Source organism: Pyxicephalus adspersus, chromosome 3 (assembly GCF_032062135.1).
Source record: "Pyxicephalus adspersus chromosome 3, UCB_Pads_2.0, whole genome shotgun sequence".
In the NCBI taxonomy this organism is placed as follows: Eukaryota; Metazoa; Chordata; class Amphibia; order Anura; family Pyxicephalidae; genus Pyxicephalus; species Pyxicephalus adspersus.
The window spans coordinates 110,782,778-110,798,711 of record NC_092860.1 but is presented as its reverse complement, the minus strand read 5'-3'; the positions used below and the strand labels follow the sequence as shown (position 1 = coordinate 110,798,711).

Below are 15,934 nucleotides of genomic sequence, written 5' to 3'. Positions count from 1 at the left end.
ATATATCGGCATATCACTTTTATCTGTAAGTACTTTTTTATTTGATTACATATGTTAAAAACATTGCTTTGAGGCATACTTTCTTTGTGACATGACTAAAAATACACACAGAAAGTGAAAAACTCTTATATCACTGCATCCCACGGGCTGAAAGAGGATGTTTCCCATGTATGTTCATTAACCAGCCCTTTAGTAACATTTCCTTTCACTATCATCACTGATGGCGAGCTATTCAAACAACTAACATCAACAATACGGTGCTATATGTTCCATTGACTATTCCTACCACTGATACCAATGATTGGCCACTATTTCTTCCATTGATACCAACAATGGGGCATTATTGCTCTTACCACTAACCATAGACACTAGGCCATGTTTTTCTCTGACTTCTCACCAACCCTGGGGCTTTCCTACTTCTATCAACCACCACCACCACCGTTGACCAGGGCATTTCCTGTTCCCACTGGCCAAAGTCCAGAAGCCTAAAGTCTAAAGGACAGTAAACTGGCCCTTTGTTTAGAAAGTTAGTGGATGTCAGATATATATGAGCTCCCATTTCCTGACATATTGACCAAATTTTAACAGATATAAAGTAAGACTTAAGCTTCAGCATGGACAGGGACACTAGTAAAAATGTATTGGTTGTTGCTTTTTCACACCCTTCTAAATAAAATCATTTTCATTTTATGTGTTGCTGGTCATGCTCACAGGAAGTTAAGGTAAATCTCTCTAACAGAACACCAGGCAGTAGTAAAACAAAAACATTGTGGTTCTTCTTTAATGTATAATGATAACATAGACACTTCTGTCTTATAGCAATAGCGTTTTATTAATAATAATCACACTAAAATCACAAGGTAAAATTTATTAGAATGGCAAAGCTCTGCATGTGCAGTATGAAAAAAAAAAAAAAAATAGAAATAATTTAAGGGCAACCGTTACGCCAGACTTTCTAATTATTCTGCAAGCAATGCACTGTTTGACATAACTCTTGCACAAATATTATTCTGTTTTAGGAAAAACAGTTATAAGAGGAAAAACATTTTAAAATTATACAAATTCAAAGCTAATACCTCTTTTCTGCAAATACATTTATATTAATCTAATATACACTGACGTAAATGTGTTTCCTGTACAATGTCTTAAAATCTAATAAATAAACATTCACTTACATATGATGCATCAATTAATAGTTAATTACATTAATAAATGTAATTTGTAGAAAATATCATTTAAATAACAGCATACATAGTTACCGAGTAAATAAAACGTAAGAGCAACAGAAACAAGTATTGTACATACCGAATGTCATTTTTACACTAGTAAAAAGAGTAGAAATTGACCTCATGGAGATCATATGCCATACTGTAAACATGTCTGCAAATATAAACTTTATCTTAAATTAACATTAGTTGATGACTAAGGTCCAGCAGGTAAGCACTGTATATTTTTACTGGTGCATGGCTAATTTTTTGCCCAGTTCATAGTGTGTCTTATACAACTCTGTAGACAATTTTTGCATTTTCAATTTACAGGAAATAAAATGACAGCTGGATTCCAGCCTATGATATCTGGAAACACTTGATGAGAGATATCAAATCTGCCATTATGCCTTCATTTAAAAATCCATACAATATGGGATTTAGACAACAGGAGACCATACCAATCAAGTGACAGATGCAATAAACTAATTTGAAATGTCGATTGGAAATTAGGTTGGCATTAAAATCAGTTACAAGGTGAAAGAGGTGAAGTGGCATCCAACTGACAGCAAAAGCCAAGATCAATACTGTCAGCCTGCAGAAAACACGCCTAGATCTTTTCTTTATTCGGGTTATGGATTTAGAGACAGAGTTCACGTTGCTTAGTTCTGAGTTCTCTTCTGGCTTCATTTCAAAGCATATGGGCACTCCAGGTAAATAAACACTGGAAGGTAAAGTGTGAACACTGGAGGGCAAAGTATGGCTCCTTTCTGTGGTTGATGTTTCTGGGATGTCTCCAGTATTACTCTCTTGGTGTCTTCTTAGAATTGCAGGGACAACACTGGCTGATTTTTTGCTGTATCGCTTTCTGTGTTTGCGGATACAAGAGTAGCTCCATCTTCGACTACTACAGATTTCCACAACAGATTTGTTAGTTTTAGGATGCTGAAGGGTCAGATTGATCATCTCGTTTTCTTCAACTTTGACATCTCTGTTTGGCAGTCTTGAACTTATGCTTCTGCAAACACTTGTATGACTTATTGTTAAACAGGACAGTGGCAATATGTACTGCACCAGCAATAATGAAATGGTGAATGCAATTCTGTATGAATCAGAGGGCCAAGACTCAACACACAGGTAACGATTCATCAAGGGCTCTAAGTTAAATGCTTCTCTCATATTTATAATTTTGTGGAAAACTGGTAAGGGGGAACATATAGTGAAGCCTAAAGTCCAGACAGTGGCAATCAAAAAGTAACCATGGTTGGCAGTTAAATTGGTGGAGAGCGGGTGTTTAATCATGTGGTATCTCACCAGGGCAATAGACATGAGCATTAAAGTGGAGATAAGAACTGAAACACATTGGAGAAAAGGCACAACATGACACATGACTTCACCAAAGATCCATTGGTCAAGTAAGACACACGTCAATGTAAAGGGTGAACAAAAAAGTACAACCAGAATATCTGAAAAAGCCAGGTTTCCAATGAGGTAGTTGATTATTGTCTTTTGTTTACGCTTTTTAAAAATAGCTAACAGAATCAGGAGATTCCCCATAAATCCGAGCAGGCTTACAAAGGTGTATAGACCAATTAGAAAGTATCGTATGTCATCCACGCTGCTGTTATAATCCTCCCATGCAGGGAAATTAGTGGTTGCTATATCCAATGTGCTGTTCTCTTCTTTTGTAACTGTTCTATTAATAAAGTCTTTCAAGTCCAAATCCATTTCACAGCTCTGCTTTGAGATACAAAGAAAAGCAATTAGTAAGCCATGTAAAAGTTGCAACACTCTGAAAGCTACAGTATTGATTAGCTTCTGATGCCAAAAATAACAAAATATATAAATATATATATTTTTGCTTAACGTTGGAAAATGCACACTGATGTGAACTCATACACATAAAACTTTTTTGTACTAAATAATTTGTTGCCAATGTTTTTTGTGTGTTAAAAGAAGATTCACTTATATATTAGCAGGAAAATAATGATGCAATCCAGTGAAAATGAAAGAATCTAAGTTTTTCAGCATTAACAAGAAGAATTGATTCACTGCTTATTTAATTATACACTGTAGTTACTTAATGGTCTTGTAAAAAAGTAGAATGTGTGCTGCTTACCTCCAAATTAACATTGCATAGATTTTACATGAAGAATGGAGACAGCAATGAACCCTAAATAAAACGTGCCTACACTTTAAAACTAAATATAACTAAATATAATAAATGGAGAGGGGTTAGTTCCTAGGTAATGAGTGATCTGACTACTTCAACTGAGATACACATAAAGTCCATAAGGGTATGAATAAATATTAGGCACTTGTGATTTGAGAGGCATGGTTAAGTAGACTTGTATCAACATTTTTAAACATTAACATTTACCAGCCTCCCACAGGGAAACCTTTCTGCATGCCTCGTGTGCCAGTTAAGCATTTTATTACCATACATTTTTGTGTCTGGTATTCATGATGACCACAAGAAGGTCTGTTATTATAGAGGGCATGCTAGGTTGGAAAATTTGTCTTAAGATCCCAGATGAAAGGAGGAGGAAGTAGAGGGAGTAAAAAGCAGCATGGGACATAGTATACAAGGTCAGAACCCACTGACCACCATTGTACCCCCAGTCACCCCCAACAATCAGTGTATCCCCTTTCCACAGGTGACCAATGTACCCATCCATCCCACTTTTACCACCAGTCACTTGTCGGTGTGTCGTTTGCAACCATTTTAATAATATTTATTGTAGGCTAAGAAAACATGTTAGCTGTCTTCGATCTGTTTTATTAATTATTTATTCATTTTGGATGGATATGGATTATGTTAATGAAACTTTTGCTTAAAGCACAGGTAACACAATAGAATTGTATATGTGAATATTCATTAAAATTTTCTGGAAATAATTTAGTTAAAAGAAAGTTTGGTAAGAAAGCACTGGGACTAAATTCTTCACCAGGAATAATACTTGATCATGATAATACTTTTGTTATTACATTGAACACAGTGACAGTGTGTTTCATATTGTCTTACAGAGGCTAAGCCAAGTAAACACCACCTCAATAAAGTCTGAACAATTCAAAGTGTTTGCCTTTAGGTTCTTTTATGTGCAGTGGTGGATATCTATACAATAATTAAATGGGTGTGTGAGGATGAACTGCATGTGCCTAAGAAGCTGGGGTCACACACAGTAAGGGGTATTTTATGAGTACGAGGACCAAAGACTGCACAGTGTAAACTACCCCTAGACTTTATTTAACCAAGCTCCTTCAGGCCACGAACAATGGTGAGTGCATTATAGCTTGTCCACCTTCTCAACACCAAGTTGACTCCCTTTAACAGGTTCCAAAGAGCGAAGGATGTTCCCGTACATGTTGTCCTTGTTCTCTATCTTAATGTACAATGATGACAATGAATACCCTTATCACTTGGTATTTGCAAGGCTTTTTTAAGTGATTTGCACAGTAACTAAGCAACAATTTAAAACCACAAAATTAGATTTGGCAAAAATAAAACAGAAGTGTTAAATACTAATCTTCTATATGCTGTTTAAATACATGTATAGAGTTCTTCTTACCTAGTGTAGGATATGTATCACTGGTGGGGTACACATGCTTGGAATTAAAAGTATAATATTAATAATAAGTAAAGACGTTAATATCTGAACCTGGGATATTCTATCAGATCTGGTGATATGATCCATTTTGCATATTCAACATTTTCCTAATATATCTATGCAAAAAGTCAATTGCAGGTTCCCCAATATCATTTTTAGGCATTAATTGGTTATTTAAATTATTAACATCTGCAGAAATCCCACACTTTCCTTTCGTAATTACATAACTTAGGAAGTTTTGTAAAGCAATAGGTCTGCTTAGTGGAGTGGTCAATATTTGTATATGTAGCACTATTAACAATGCGTCTAGACTGAGTTTAATGCCAGTTTGGCTAACTGATTTGAGGGCACATGATCACAGGCCAAATATTTAGCATTTCCCAAAAGGAAGCTATTCAAAAAATCTCTACAAATCATTTCAGTTCTGTCAGTAGGCAGACCCCTGCAGTATCTAAACTCTTGGATTTGTTTAGATGACAGATTGTGGGGACAGAAATGAAGGGGATTTGTAGGATGGAGTCATTATGTAGGAGTGAGTCAGAATTTGTGGGTTGCTGGTTAATACAATGCAGTGACATCTGACACATCTACAGCAGCATTATGGGTGTATGGTTCATATAATAGCATTAAACAGTCCCAGTAGTACTGGTATAAGGTTGTAAATGTAGTACAGCATAGGACTAGACAATGTTTGGAAGATATTGTCCCAATTCAAGCCTATGATCTAGAATTAAACATCAAATTTTAAATAGTAATCAGCACTTCACACCTACAATATCCCTTAAAAAAGGCTGCATACACACGTGCAGTTATTGTCATTGGAAAAGATCTTTCACGATCCTTTCCAACAAATGACTGCACAATTCATGAACGAGTGCGGTACACACAGCACCATTCTGCTCAATGGAGAGGGGAGGAGGAGAGCGAGGGAGCGACACCCCGCTGTGAGCTCTTTCCCTTCACTTCCATTAAGATCGTTCGTCGTCCATTGTCCATGGATCCGCCACTACGGTCGTTCGGACGATGGTCGACATGCGCTGTACACATGCCAGATTCTCGTCCGGTATCGGCCCTGAGCTGATTATCGAACGAGAACCATTGCAAGTGTGTACGTAGCCTAAATCATTGCAAAAGTAATTTTTCTGTATACAGTCTGGTTTAAAAGTGTCCAGCAAAAAATAAGGTATACATTCAATCTCACATAAAATCAGATCTGTTGTGATATTTAGTGAACAAACACTCTCTCCTACTGATCTAATTTTATGAAATGACGTTATGGTACCTGTAAATGTCCAAGGGCTAAATTCTCACTGCATATTGCTGTGAAAAATAAGAATTCTGAGACTCATATGTGCTGTCACAATATTCTGTAAATGCCCAAAGAAAAAAATGAACTACAGAAGAAAATTCCATGAAATTGTTTGTCAAACACAGCCTGCTTTGTGTTCTTCTGAAAAGAAAGCTGCAGGGAGAGACAGAAATTACTTACACAACGTTACAGTATTTCAAGAAAGTAAAATATGATATATTTGATTACTTGTACTTTGTATTTAAGGCTGAGGACCAGATATTTTCTTTCTGGGGTTGGTTCTTTGGGCAGTGATCATGGCAAATCGATTTCCCATGTACATAAACCACCAATGCACGGGTACAAATTTCCACCTACCCCAAAAGTAAGGGGATAATTGTACATTGACACCAACATTTTTACTGTCTCTTTTACTTTTCTGTCATTACTGAAAATAATTTTGTTCTTGAGAAAATAGGTGTAGAAATATTATTTGACCTAGAAATGTTCGAGGTATGCCATATTATTTATTCTTTTATTTCAAACTTTTTTTTACTCTAACAAATTATTGATCATTTGAATATGTGTGGGCTGTAAGTATAATTATTTTTAGCAGGGGTTCCTTAAGACCTATAAATTATTTCAAGGGTCCCTTCAGAGAAAAAAGGTTGAAAAAAAGCTGCAGGAACAGAGTAAGTAGACGTTGTCATGATAAATGTGTCAGAATAACTCTAGTCTTTCATTTTATGTTGCTAAGTGCCATTAGGTTTAAACATTTTTACATTTTTATGTTTTTACATTTTTATGCCACTTTTACCCAACAGTCGAATACAACAATCAGAATCTTTCTAAAAGGACATGAGAGAAATAACTATAGAATAAGTACCTCAATGTGTCCCAGGCAGTGAGTAGACTTGTCAAAATGTCCACAGCCTCTACATGAATTCTGTCTGTTCTGATTTACTAATTTATATGCCAATTACCTGGCTTTTATACCAATGCTTAGCCTTCAGTATAGACCCTAACAACCAAGTAAATCAGTATGAAGTCAGATGGCCTGGTTAAATAAAACTCCCAAAGACAGAGGAAGTTGGGTGATCCAGCAAACCTGGAATGGATTTCTTAAAAATCAGTAACTAATTGTTGCCAAATGTTTTCAGTGCAGGACCAGATTCTTTCCAGGTTTGCTGGATCACCCAAGTTCACCCATGAAAGTTTATCTCTTCCAATCTTGAGTAGCTCTATTAAATGAGACCCGAGTGACCCGAGACCCTGATCTACATTTTTATTTTGTGCCAGTGTCCATTTTGTCTCGTCTTCCCTCTTCTCTGCATGGGCTGAACAGCGGGTGCTGCCATTTTCTTCTCGGTTTATTTTTTGTCACCTGATCTCCCACTGCGCAGGCATGAGATTGGGTGATGCACCTTCCTCAAAATTTAAAAAAATGTGCTGTGCATGTGCACATTTTTTTAACAAACCCACTGATGATGCATGCCTGATCTTGGGCATGTGCAGAAGAAGCCCTCCTGGGATATGTGACATATGTATCCCAGGCGGCTGTGGGTTTCCCACTAAGTCTGCCACATTGGCTCCTCTTTTTTCATTATATAAAAAGGATAGGCAAGATAAAATTTGCTGACAAATCTGCTCTAAATATTTATCTCTAAGTGTCATTTTACACAGAAGCAGAATTTTGATATCCACTCCTGCAGTGTAATACAAAGTAATTACCCCCTATCTTTCTAAGAAGCAGGACAGGAGAAAAATGGTCTCAAGTTTATTTACATTGATTACCAAGAAGAAATCTGTTAAACAGATGATTGATTTTATGTCTGTGCTAAAGTAACCATACTCACTGAACATTATTGTTCTATTTACAGCTAAATGTTGTTACATTGGTGTTTTTACGAAGAGAACTGTTATATGAGTTTTAGAATCATTGCCTGAAAATAATATATTCCCTGCAGTAGTCTATAATTACTTCAGTTGTTGAGAACAGTATTTGTTAAACCATGAAATGGGTATTATTGCACACAGGTGAAAAACGCAGTGCTATGTCTTATAAAAGCAGACTAAATTATGGTACAAGCCACAAACATTTTAATCTCCCAACTGTACAAAAATGTTGTATATCTTTGACTTTTTTTGTATATGGTGTAGAATTAATTGTTCAAAACCCCACTGGGAACTTTTTTTCCTGTTGCTGCTTTTTTCCCCTTGAGGATGATTCCCTTCACTTCCTGCTCATTAAACATAGTAAGGAAAGGAAACCTTTCTAACTCAATATTGTGAATTTCTCACTTTGAACCTGTTTTGTTAAAGCTCTCCAAGGCTGGAAAGGATACACTTTCGGTGAACCTGGGTGATCCAGCAAACCTGCAATGGATTTCTATTTGTTAGCAAATGTTTTTAATCCTGGATTAGATCCATTCCAGTTTTTTTGGATCACCTATGTTCACCGATGAAAGTGTATCCTTGGAGAGCTTTAATAAATAAAGTCTTTTCAGTAAAGTTGACAATGGTCATCAGGACTAGTGGATGTCGGATTCAGTCCATACTGACTCTGGTCAGCCATTTCAACCTCAAATTAGAATTTAAGCAATTCGAATTCTAATCTGATATTACTATACCTGTCATTTTCCAGTGGCCGAATTAGTTAAGCCCAGCTAAAATCCCAATTCTGACTTTGAATTACCAATTCAGTAACATTTCTCAACTGATCCAATGAGATTCAATTCACGTCATCTGACATTCGCTGAAATGTTCCTGATGGAAAATAAATCACTGCCATGGAAAACAGATGAACCTATTCCTATTCACTAGATTGTCAGATTCATTGATTTTTAAATAAATCCCAACAACAAACACTCACTGACATTCTATGCTTCTTCCCACTTTATATCCAAAAATGTACAAAAATGGTTATAATTAGAATAACTTTTTTTTCGATAAACTTTTTATCTTTTCCTACTATACCTATCCTCCAAAGTGTATCATATTTCATATAAGCAGACTTCTTGCTCTGTCTTGTCAGTTTTATTTTTATGGTTATACGTACAGATAATTCTTCAACTTTATTAGGGAAATTATTCAGGGAGCAGTAATTCAATTTATTTTCTTTCACTTTCTTGATTTCTGAACAATAAAGTGATAACATAATTTGACAGGTATCTGTGTTGAGTATCATGTCGAGTAATGAATCAGGTGATTGACAAGTGACTATAACAGTTGTTTTAAATTAACAATGTATCAGAGCTAAACAGTCATAGAAAATCTGCATTTAATCCACATGTAATTAACCCAAGTATTGTGAATTTTCTATAAATAGAAATGTATTATTGTGTAAATGGACCTGGAATATATCTCTTGCACTCATTACCATATATTACTGTGCTGAATTGCTGTTGTCTTTTGGGTTTTGGCTTGGAAGCTCCACTGTTATCTTACAGCCTTATACCCATATTTTGTTTTCCCAAGCTTGCCACATAGCAAAGCAGGTAATAAACATTCCAAAATTTCAAATTGTTAATCAAGTTTTGGGGGAGAAGAATTAAAATTTCTGCCAGATTTTTATTACTGCCTGGGGATTTTTTTAAGTGATTTGCTCCTCACTTCTCTTTTGGTTACTTTTGTTAGCAGCAGGGCTGTGGAGTTGGAGTTGGCAAAAATGTACTGACTCTGACTCCACATCCCAAGTTAGTCGGACATAAAGGAAAAGGAAATGCTAACATTTTACTGCTGTTACAAGACAAATAGAGGGAACATCTCCCAATGGAAAAAAACAGCTTGGATGATAACTGTCTCATCCACATCCCATCAGAACAGATGAGTTTAAAAAATTGCAATCGGACAGGTGAGTTTATTTTATTACAGAAATAAAAGGGCTCACAATTTTGGTAAAATTTTAACTCAGTTCCACTCCAACTTCCAATTTTATCTCTAGGATAGGAAGTGAATGGAGATTTCTGAAATGTGATATATTCTAATAGTTAAAAGGTCTTAAGTAGTGGTGGCTGGATAGGTATCATAGTATTTAGCCCAACCTTGCATCAAAATTTGGAATTTGAAATAGTAGTGTAACAGTGCTTGTGCTGTGGATCATCCAATGGCAAACCGATGCATTGGCATGCCTGTCTCTGTCTTTTACAGAAGACGATGGCAATGTCAGGAATGATGTCAGTGCATCATGGCTGAGCCCTTTGGCCAATCCAGCTGGCAGATATTAACAGTTGTCAATATCTACCAATCCAGCTAATGGTCCACATTTTCTTACTTAGGACCTCAAATTCTAATATTCAGCTTTCATGCGCTAGATGTTCGAATCAGGTTTATTGTGAAAACATCAGCTGCAAGCTTTATATTTGTATTTATGGCTTCCAGGGCATAACAGCAAATTTTCCAAACAAATTTTAATTGTAGTGAGCATTTTACCTAGAGATTTTATCGTATTAGGCACTCATGAACTTTTGCAGGAGAAGGTAAATACATATTTACAAAAAATGTTTTGCAGCCCCAAACACATAATCAAGAAAGTTAGTTTGTCTCTTATTTTTTGGATCTGGGATTCTCCAATGTATTACTTATTTACAGGGTACAACTAATGTGCAATTCTTGTTTCTTGACCACTGCAAGTATTCAATACTTTAATTGCATTTATTACCCAAAAAAAGGAGAATAGGGGGAAGAGGTCTACAGTATTTTAATTATATATGTCTTTTAACTGTCTGCTTGGAGCTCAGCTTTATATTGGATGCTTTTGCCAATTCAAATGCACAATATTTATTTTCAAAATTTAAAGGACAATTCTTCACTTTATTTACTAAAATTATTTTTTGTAATGGTTGCTACAATGATAGCAACTGGTGCTCTGGTCACATTCATTATATGATATGCATTCTTCTATATGCATGTGTTCATCTTGCAGTCTCTCACACATAAGAAAATAAAAGTTTTAAAGCACATGAAAAAACATAAAACATGACAAAAGCTTAGTTCTATCTAACAGAATATAATGATCATGTCATAACCAGCATTAAATAAGATCTAAACTGAAAACCACTAAATAGGATCTATACTAAACATCCAATTGGATGTAGATCTACTTTAACGGCTGAAGTCACACATACCAGTGGTATCATGCATTGTGCTTTATTTACATATCAAATGCATTGAAATGAAAAAAAAAACAATTGTGTACTACAAAACAGGATTTCATGAAATGTATTTTGTTCATTTTGTGTAAAGAAGTTGTACATTTTTATGCAGATTTATTTGTTCAATATTCAATATATTATTATATTATCATTAAATTTAGGGAAAATGGACAATAAAAATATATATACAAAGGGACTCAGACATTCCCTCAAACATTCCCCTGGGGGAGTCTTCCAGGTCCATGTGTTTCAAAAGCAATAACTAAATCCCACCAGGGAATGTTAAAGGGAATGTGAGATGATGTATAAATGTTTTATAAATATGTGTTTATAAATGGAGCCCTATAAGATAGGACTCTATGGATAGATTTTACCAATAGAACAAGTCTGCATAAATATAAATATATAAATAGGCAAATTTAAATTTAATTTGCAAATTCCTTAGCACATTTCTAGTTACAAAGTTAAAGAATCACATTTACACTTTTTAAATCACAATTGAATTAGCCATTTCAAATGTATAACTATACCTGACAGTTTTTTAGTTCCCAAGGCAATAGAGGGTACATGAACTAGCTACAGAATATTGAACTTTTTTTGTGAAACAGTATAAATATGGTATGAAATATAATATTTGTAGCCTGTAGCAGAAATGACCTTTTATTACTTCATATGACTGGAAGCACCTTGAATCACCACCTGCTCATATATAGACAAATGATGAAAAACAACTATTAAACATTACTGACTGTATGCATAACATTAGAAATGATTGTTATTTTTTATTTCACTGACTGTATGCATAACATTAGAAATGATAATGATCACTGCAATATTGACCTAATTTATCTGTTGAAAGCTACTGATCATACCATAGAAATGGTATCATCATGTGACTAAAGCTATGTAACATCACTAGTCAGCAAAAACCACAATTGGTATAGTCATAACAAGCTAAAAACAAGTAAAAACAGCACCAAAAATATTCCATATTTGTTAGTTTTACTAATGTAATGGGTGAAAATTGACCTAATTGGCATCAATTAATAATTTAAAAATACTCTACTAGTTCAGGGCAGGTTGGAAGACCCACCAACAGTCAGTAAAAAAAGGGTTAAAGCCAAAAGTGAGAAAGGCAGTGAATTTGATTCTGTCCCCCACCCCTCATTCCCTTTAATGACTCCCTAAACAGTGACATTCACCACATTTGTCTATGTGGTCTATGTGGTAAAAATTGTTCAATGCTATTTTTTTTTTACATATTCTGTCAGGTGCGGGGTCGGGAGATGTAGAAAGAAGAACTCGGAGAAAGATTTCTTTTTTTACTGATACCTCCTTTGTAAGGCAATTGTATAAAGTGATGGAAGATGTCAAACCTACTAAAAAATATACTTTGGTAAACATATACTTTAAGTATTAAGACATACTCTGCACTTTGGCTTTTCACAACATACAATCTACACCTCCTGAGCCAATCTCTCTGCTGACTGCCTTTGTAACCAAGACAATAAAATAGGATCTGCAGGTGCCATTTGTACCTTTCCCTCTCTCTTCTATGATCCATTTTTATTTAAGTTTTATAAAATAGCATTCAATTGAAATAAAATATAAATGGCCCTTTTCCTAAGCATAAGGTACATACTTTTTTCCTGCTGTGAGCCAATTGTCAGATATGAAATAAAGAGCTAAAAAGGTGAGAAACACATTGATAACGAACATCAACTAGGAAGGGAAATGTCTGGAATCTAATTTCAAGAGATGGTTCTTTTATGCAGAAAGAATGACTTTTACACAGTCACACAAAACTGCAATTGGAAGCCTTGAAAAAGAGACACATCTATACATTTATACTGCAGAAACATAACAGTATTTTATTTAAGAAACTTGACAGATAACATTTACTGTAGACCAAACTGGGAATACCAAGAGATTACAAGCTGTCCTTACCTATGATTTTGATGTGTAGAAACTTGTCACATAACATCTATTACAGACTAGCAAAAAGGGGATTAAGGGAAATACTTATCATCATGATAATACAATGTGTTGGGCCAAACAATACCTTTATTGCTGTTTATTTTGTGCCTAAATAGGCTGACAAACAGTTTGTATATTTCCATTTATTTCACTATACCAAAGATAAACGGTCACCACACTGTCTATTGAGTGCTGTGTGTCACTAAAATGTATTTGATTTAGATGCCTCCTAGATCCCAACGGGGCTTCCCTGCTTGCTCGTGTGCAGGATGGAGGCTTGATGGGGAAAGGAGGGTGGTTTGCATGAATTGCAGAAAAAATCTTTTGCTAAAGACAGCTGATGTTGTGGGTGATCTTAAGAGTGGAGCTGATCTGTAACATCTTGTAACTCTTTAATGACCAAGACAAACTCTGCAGTTTCTTTTGCATATCAAAGCACAGCTTGCTCCAGAAGTTAATAAATGTCTAGACTCCATAAAATGTATCATTTTTTTGCTTTGTTTGTGATTAGCTCACAGTGAGGATTTTATACAGTAACTGACACAATGCTGCCTAATAATATGTTGAGACAAACATCTGTCCTAATTACATTTATTAAAATAATATACCTATCCTGGCTTACTTACATACAAATTCAATTTAAGAACAAACCTACAGTCCCTATCTCTTATGTAACCCGGGAACTACCTGTATAAATGCATTATAAGTTTGGGAGCAGGAGCATTTTAAAATATGGTATGAAGAAATAAACTGGTATCCAGTTATAGAAGAACTACAAATAATAGACTGATCTGATCTATAAAATGATAACTGAAGTAGATAGCATCTGCACAAACCCATTCATTAGAGGAGGTGGGATCATACAAAATCAAAAGATCAAAATGTGTTCTTCCTTCGAACCTGTGTTCTTCCATGTGTGGGGCCCTAAGCAAATAAATGTTTATCAGGAATGAAAGAATAACAGATACCAATTCTAAAGTTGCATCTAAAATAGCATTATGTTCAATTTTAATAGTATATAGTATAGCTAGTAAACAGTACAGTAACACACAAATCATCAACTTTAAAGGAAATAATATGACTAATAGACTTACTGTCACTGTAATAGACTTACTGACACAGTAATAGTTAAAAAGATGTACCGGTCAAAAACAAAACAAATTACCTGTTTCCCCTTTTATGTATTTACAAGTATAAATAGAATTGAAGTATGGTGAAAGTTTTGGCTATAGATAGTTTCAAATTTTCTATTACACAGAAAGCCCCAAAGTTTTTTTTTCTCAGAGTTCAACATTTTAACAAGCTTCATCTTTGTTGCCATGTAACTGTCAAGTCTACTTTGCTAACAAGTAGGCAAAAGCAATGGCACTATGGTGACTAGTTTTAGTCTCAGTGATTTAAAATGACTTTGGAATGTATGTCTGTGGTTTTAAAAAGAGAAAAGACAGAATATTTATAGCACTATGGCAGCAGCATTTACTCTCTTATTACATTGTTACTGATACGTATCTCTACACAGACAGACCTATCAGCAGCCACTATCCTAACCCTTCTTCCAGTTACATGGAGTAGCAGCTCCCACATGCTAGAGCTATCCCAGACACATGCCAACAGAAAAATGCTGAGTGTTGCAGCCAGTTTGGCCAACTGGTGGGTTTATGAGCTCTAAAGAATTAAGATGCTAAAAAAGTATCATATTAAATAGGCAAGACATTTAAAGTCAGCTTCTTTTGGAAAAGTGTTTTCTTAAAGTTATATCAGGAAATGTTTTATTACTATTTCTAGGGCTGAAATATTGCTTCTTGAAATGTTTTTGTTGCTAAAACCAAGGGATTTTCTGTTTATGAGACTGCTATGGGCACAAAAAAGGGGTGACTGTCTTTCTCCCCTTGGATTTGTGTTGTTAAGAATAACACATTATATATAACAATTGGTGTTCTGTATTTTGAGATAATGATTACAGAGCACCAATAATGTTTTTAACACCCTTTTAATCACAAATTTGCCATCTAAGGAGGGGATATGGGACGTATCAGAGTGAGTTTTTAAAACTCAATCTTGCGGCGAATTCAGCTGTTCTTATAACACACAAATAATTAACACACGATTTTAAAATATCATATATTCTTTAAAGGGACAGATGTCCCACAAGGCCACCTAAGCTGTGTCCTAGGGTGGCATGTTCACTAAGGGGCAGCATTACAAAATCTCAACATGTGGAACTGGAGCCTGCTGCTGCTGGTGAACAAGTAGGAAAAAGCACAATGCGAAAGTAATTATACCAAGGTCGCATACATTGCAGGGTAACATCTGTATTGAAGGTACCACTCTTCTCTCTCCATTCCATTATTTCACTCAATATCCCCTCACTCCCTCTCACAGTTCCTCCCTCCCTCTGTTTTTCTCTCTCCCCCTCCTGTGTCTCTCTTCCATGTTCTCCCGCCTTGTTTCTATTCCTCCCTCTCTCTTCTCTTTTCCATCCACTGTCTCTACTGCCTCTGTCTCTCTCCCCAGGGCCCCTCTTTCATCTCTTTTTCTAATGCCCCCCCTCTCCACCTTTCCATTTTTTCTCTCTCCCCTCTTCCTATCTTTCCCACTCTTTTCACCTCTCTGTCTTGTCTTTCTTTCCCTCCCTCTGTCCACTCCCCATTCTTTCTATATTCTCCCTCTCTCTGCCTCTTTCTGTCCTTCTCCCCTCTTTCT

The 15,934-nt window shown here is 35.5% G+C and overlaps 1 protein-coding gene across 2 annotated transcripts in view; it reads right to left on the bottom strand.

Annotated features, from left to right (window-relative positions):
- Positions 1–806: 806 nt before the first annotated feature.
- NPY5R (neuropeptide Y receptor Y5) overlaps positions 807–15,934 on the bottom strand; it is a 49,487-nt gene continuing 34,359 nt past the window's right edge. For both annotated transcript variants that reach the window (XM_072406002.1, XM_072406001.1), the window contains exon 2: positions 807–2,942. In XM_072406002.1, the coding sequence (XP_072262103.1) occupies positions 1,566–2,933 (1,368 nt within the window). In that variant the 5' untranslated portion in view covers positions 2,934–2,942 and the 3' untranslated portion in view covers positions 807–1,565. The remainder of the gene's footprint in view (positions 2,943–15,934) is intronic.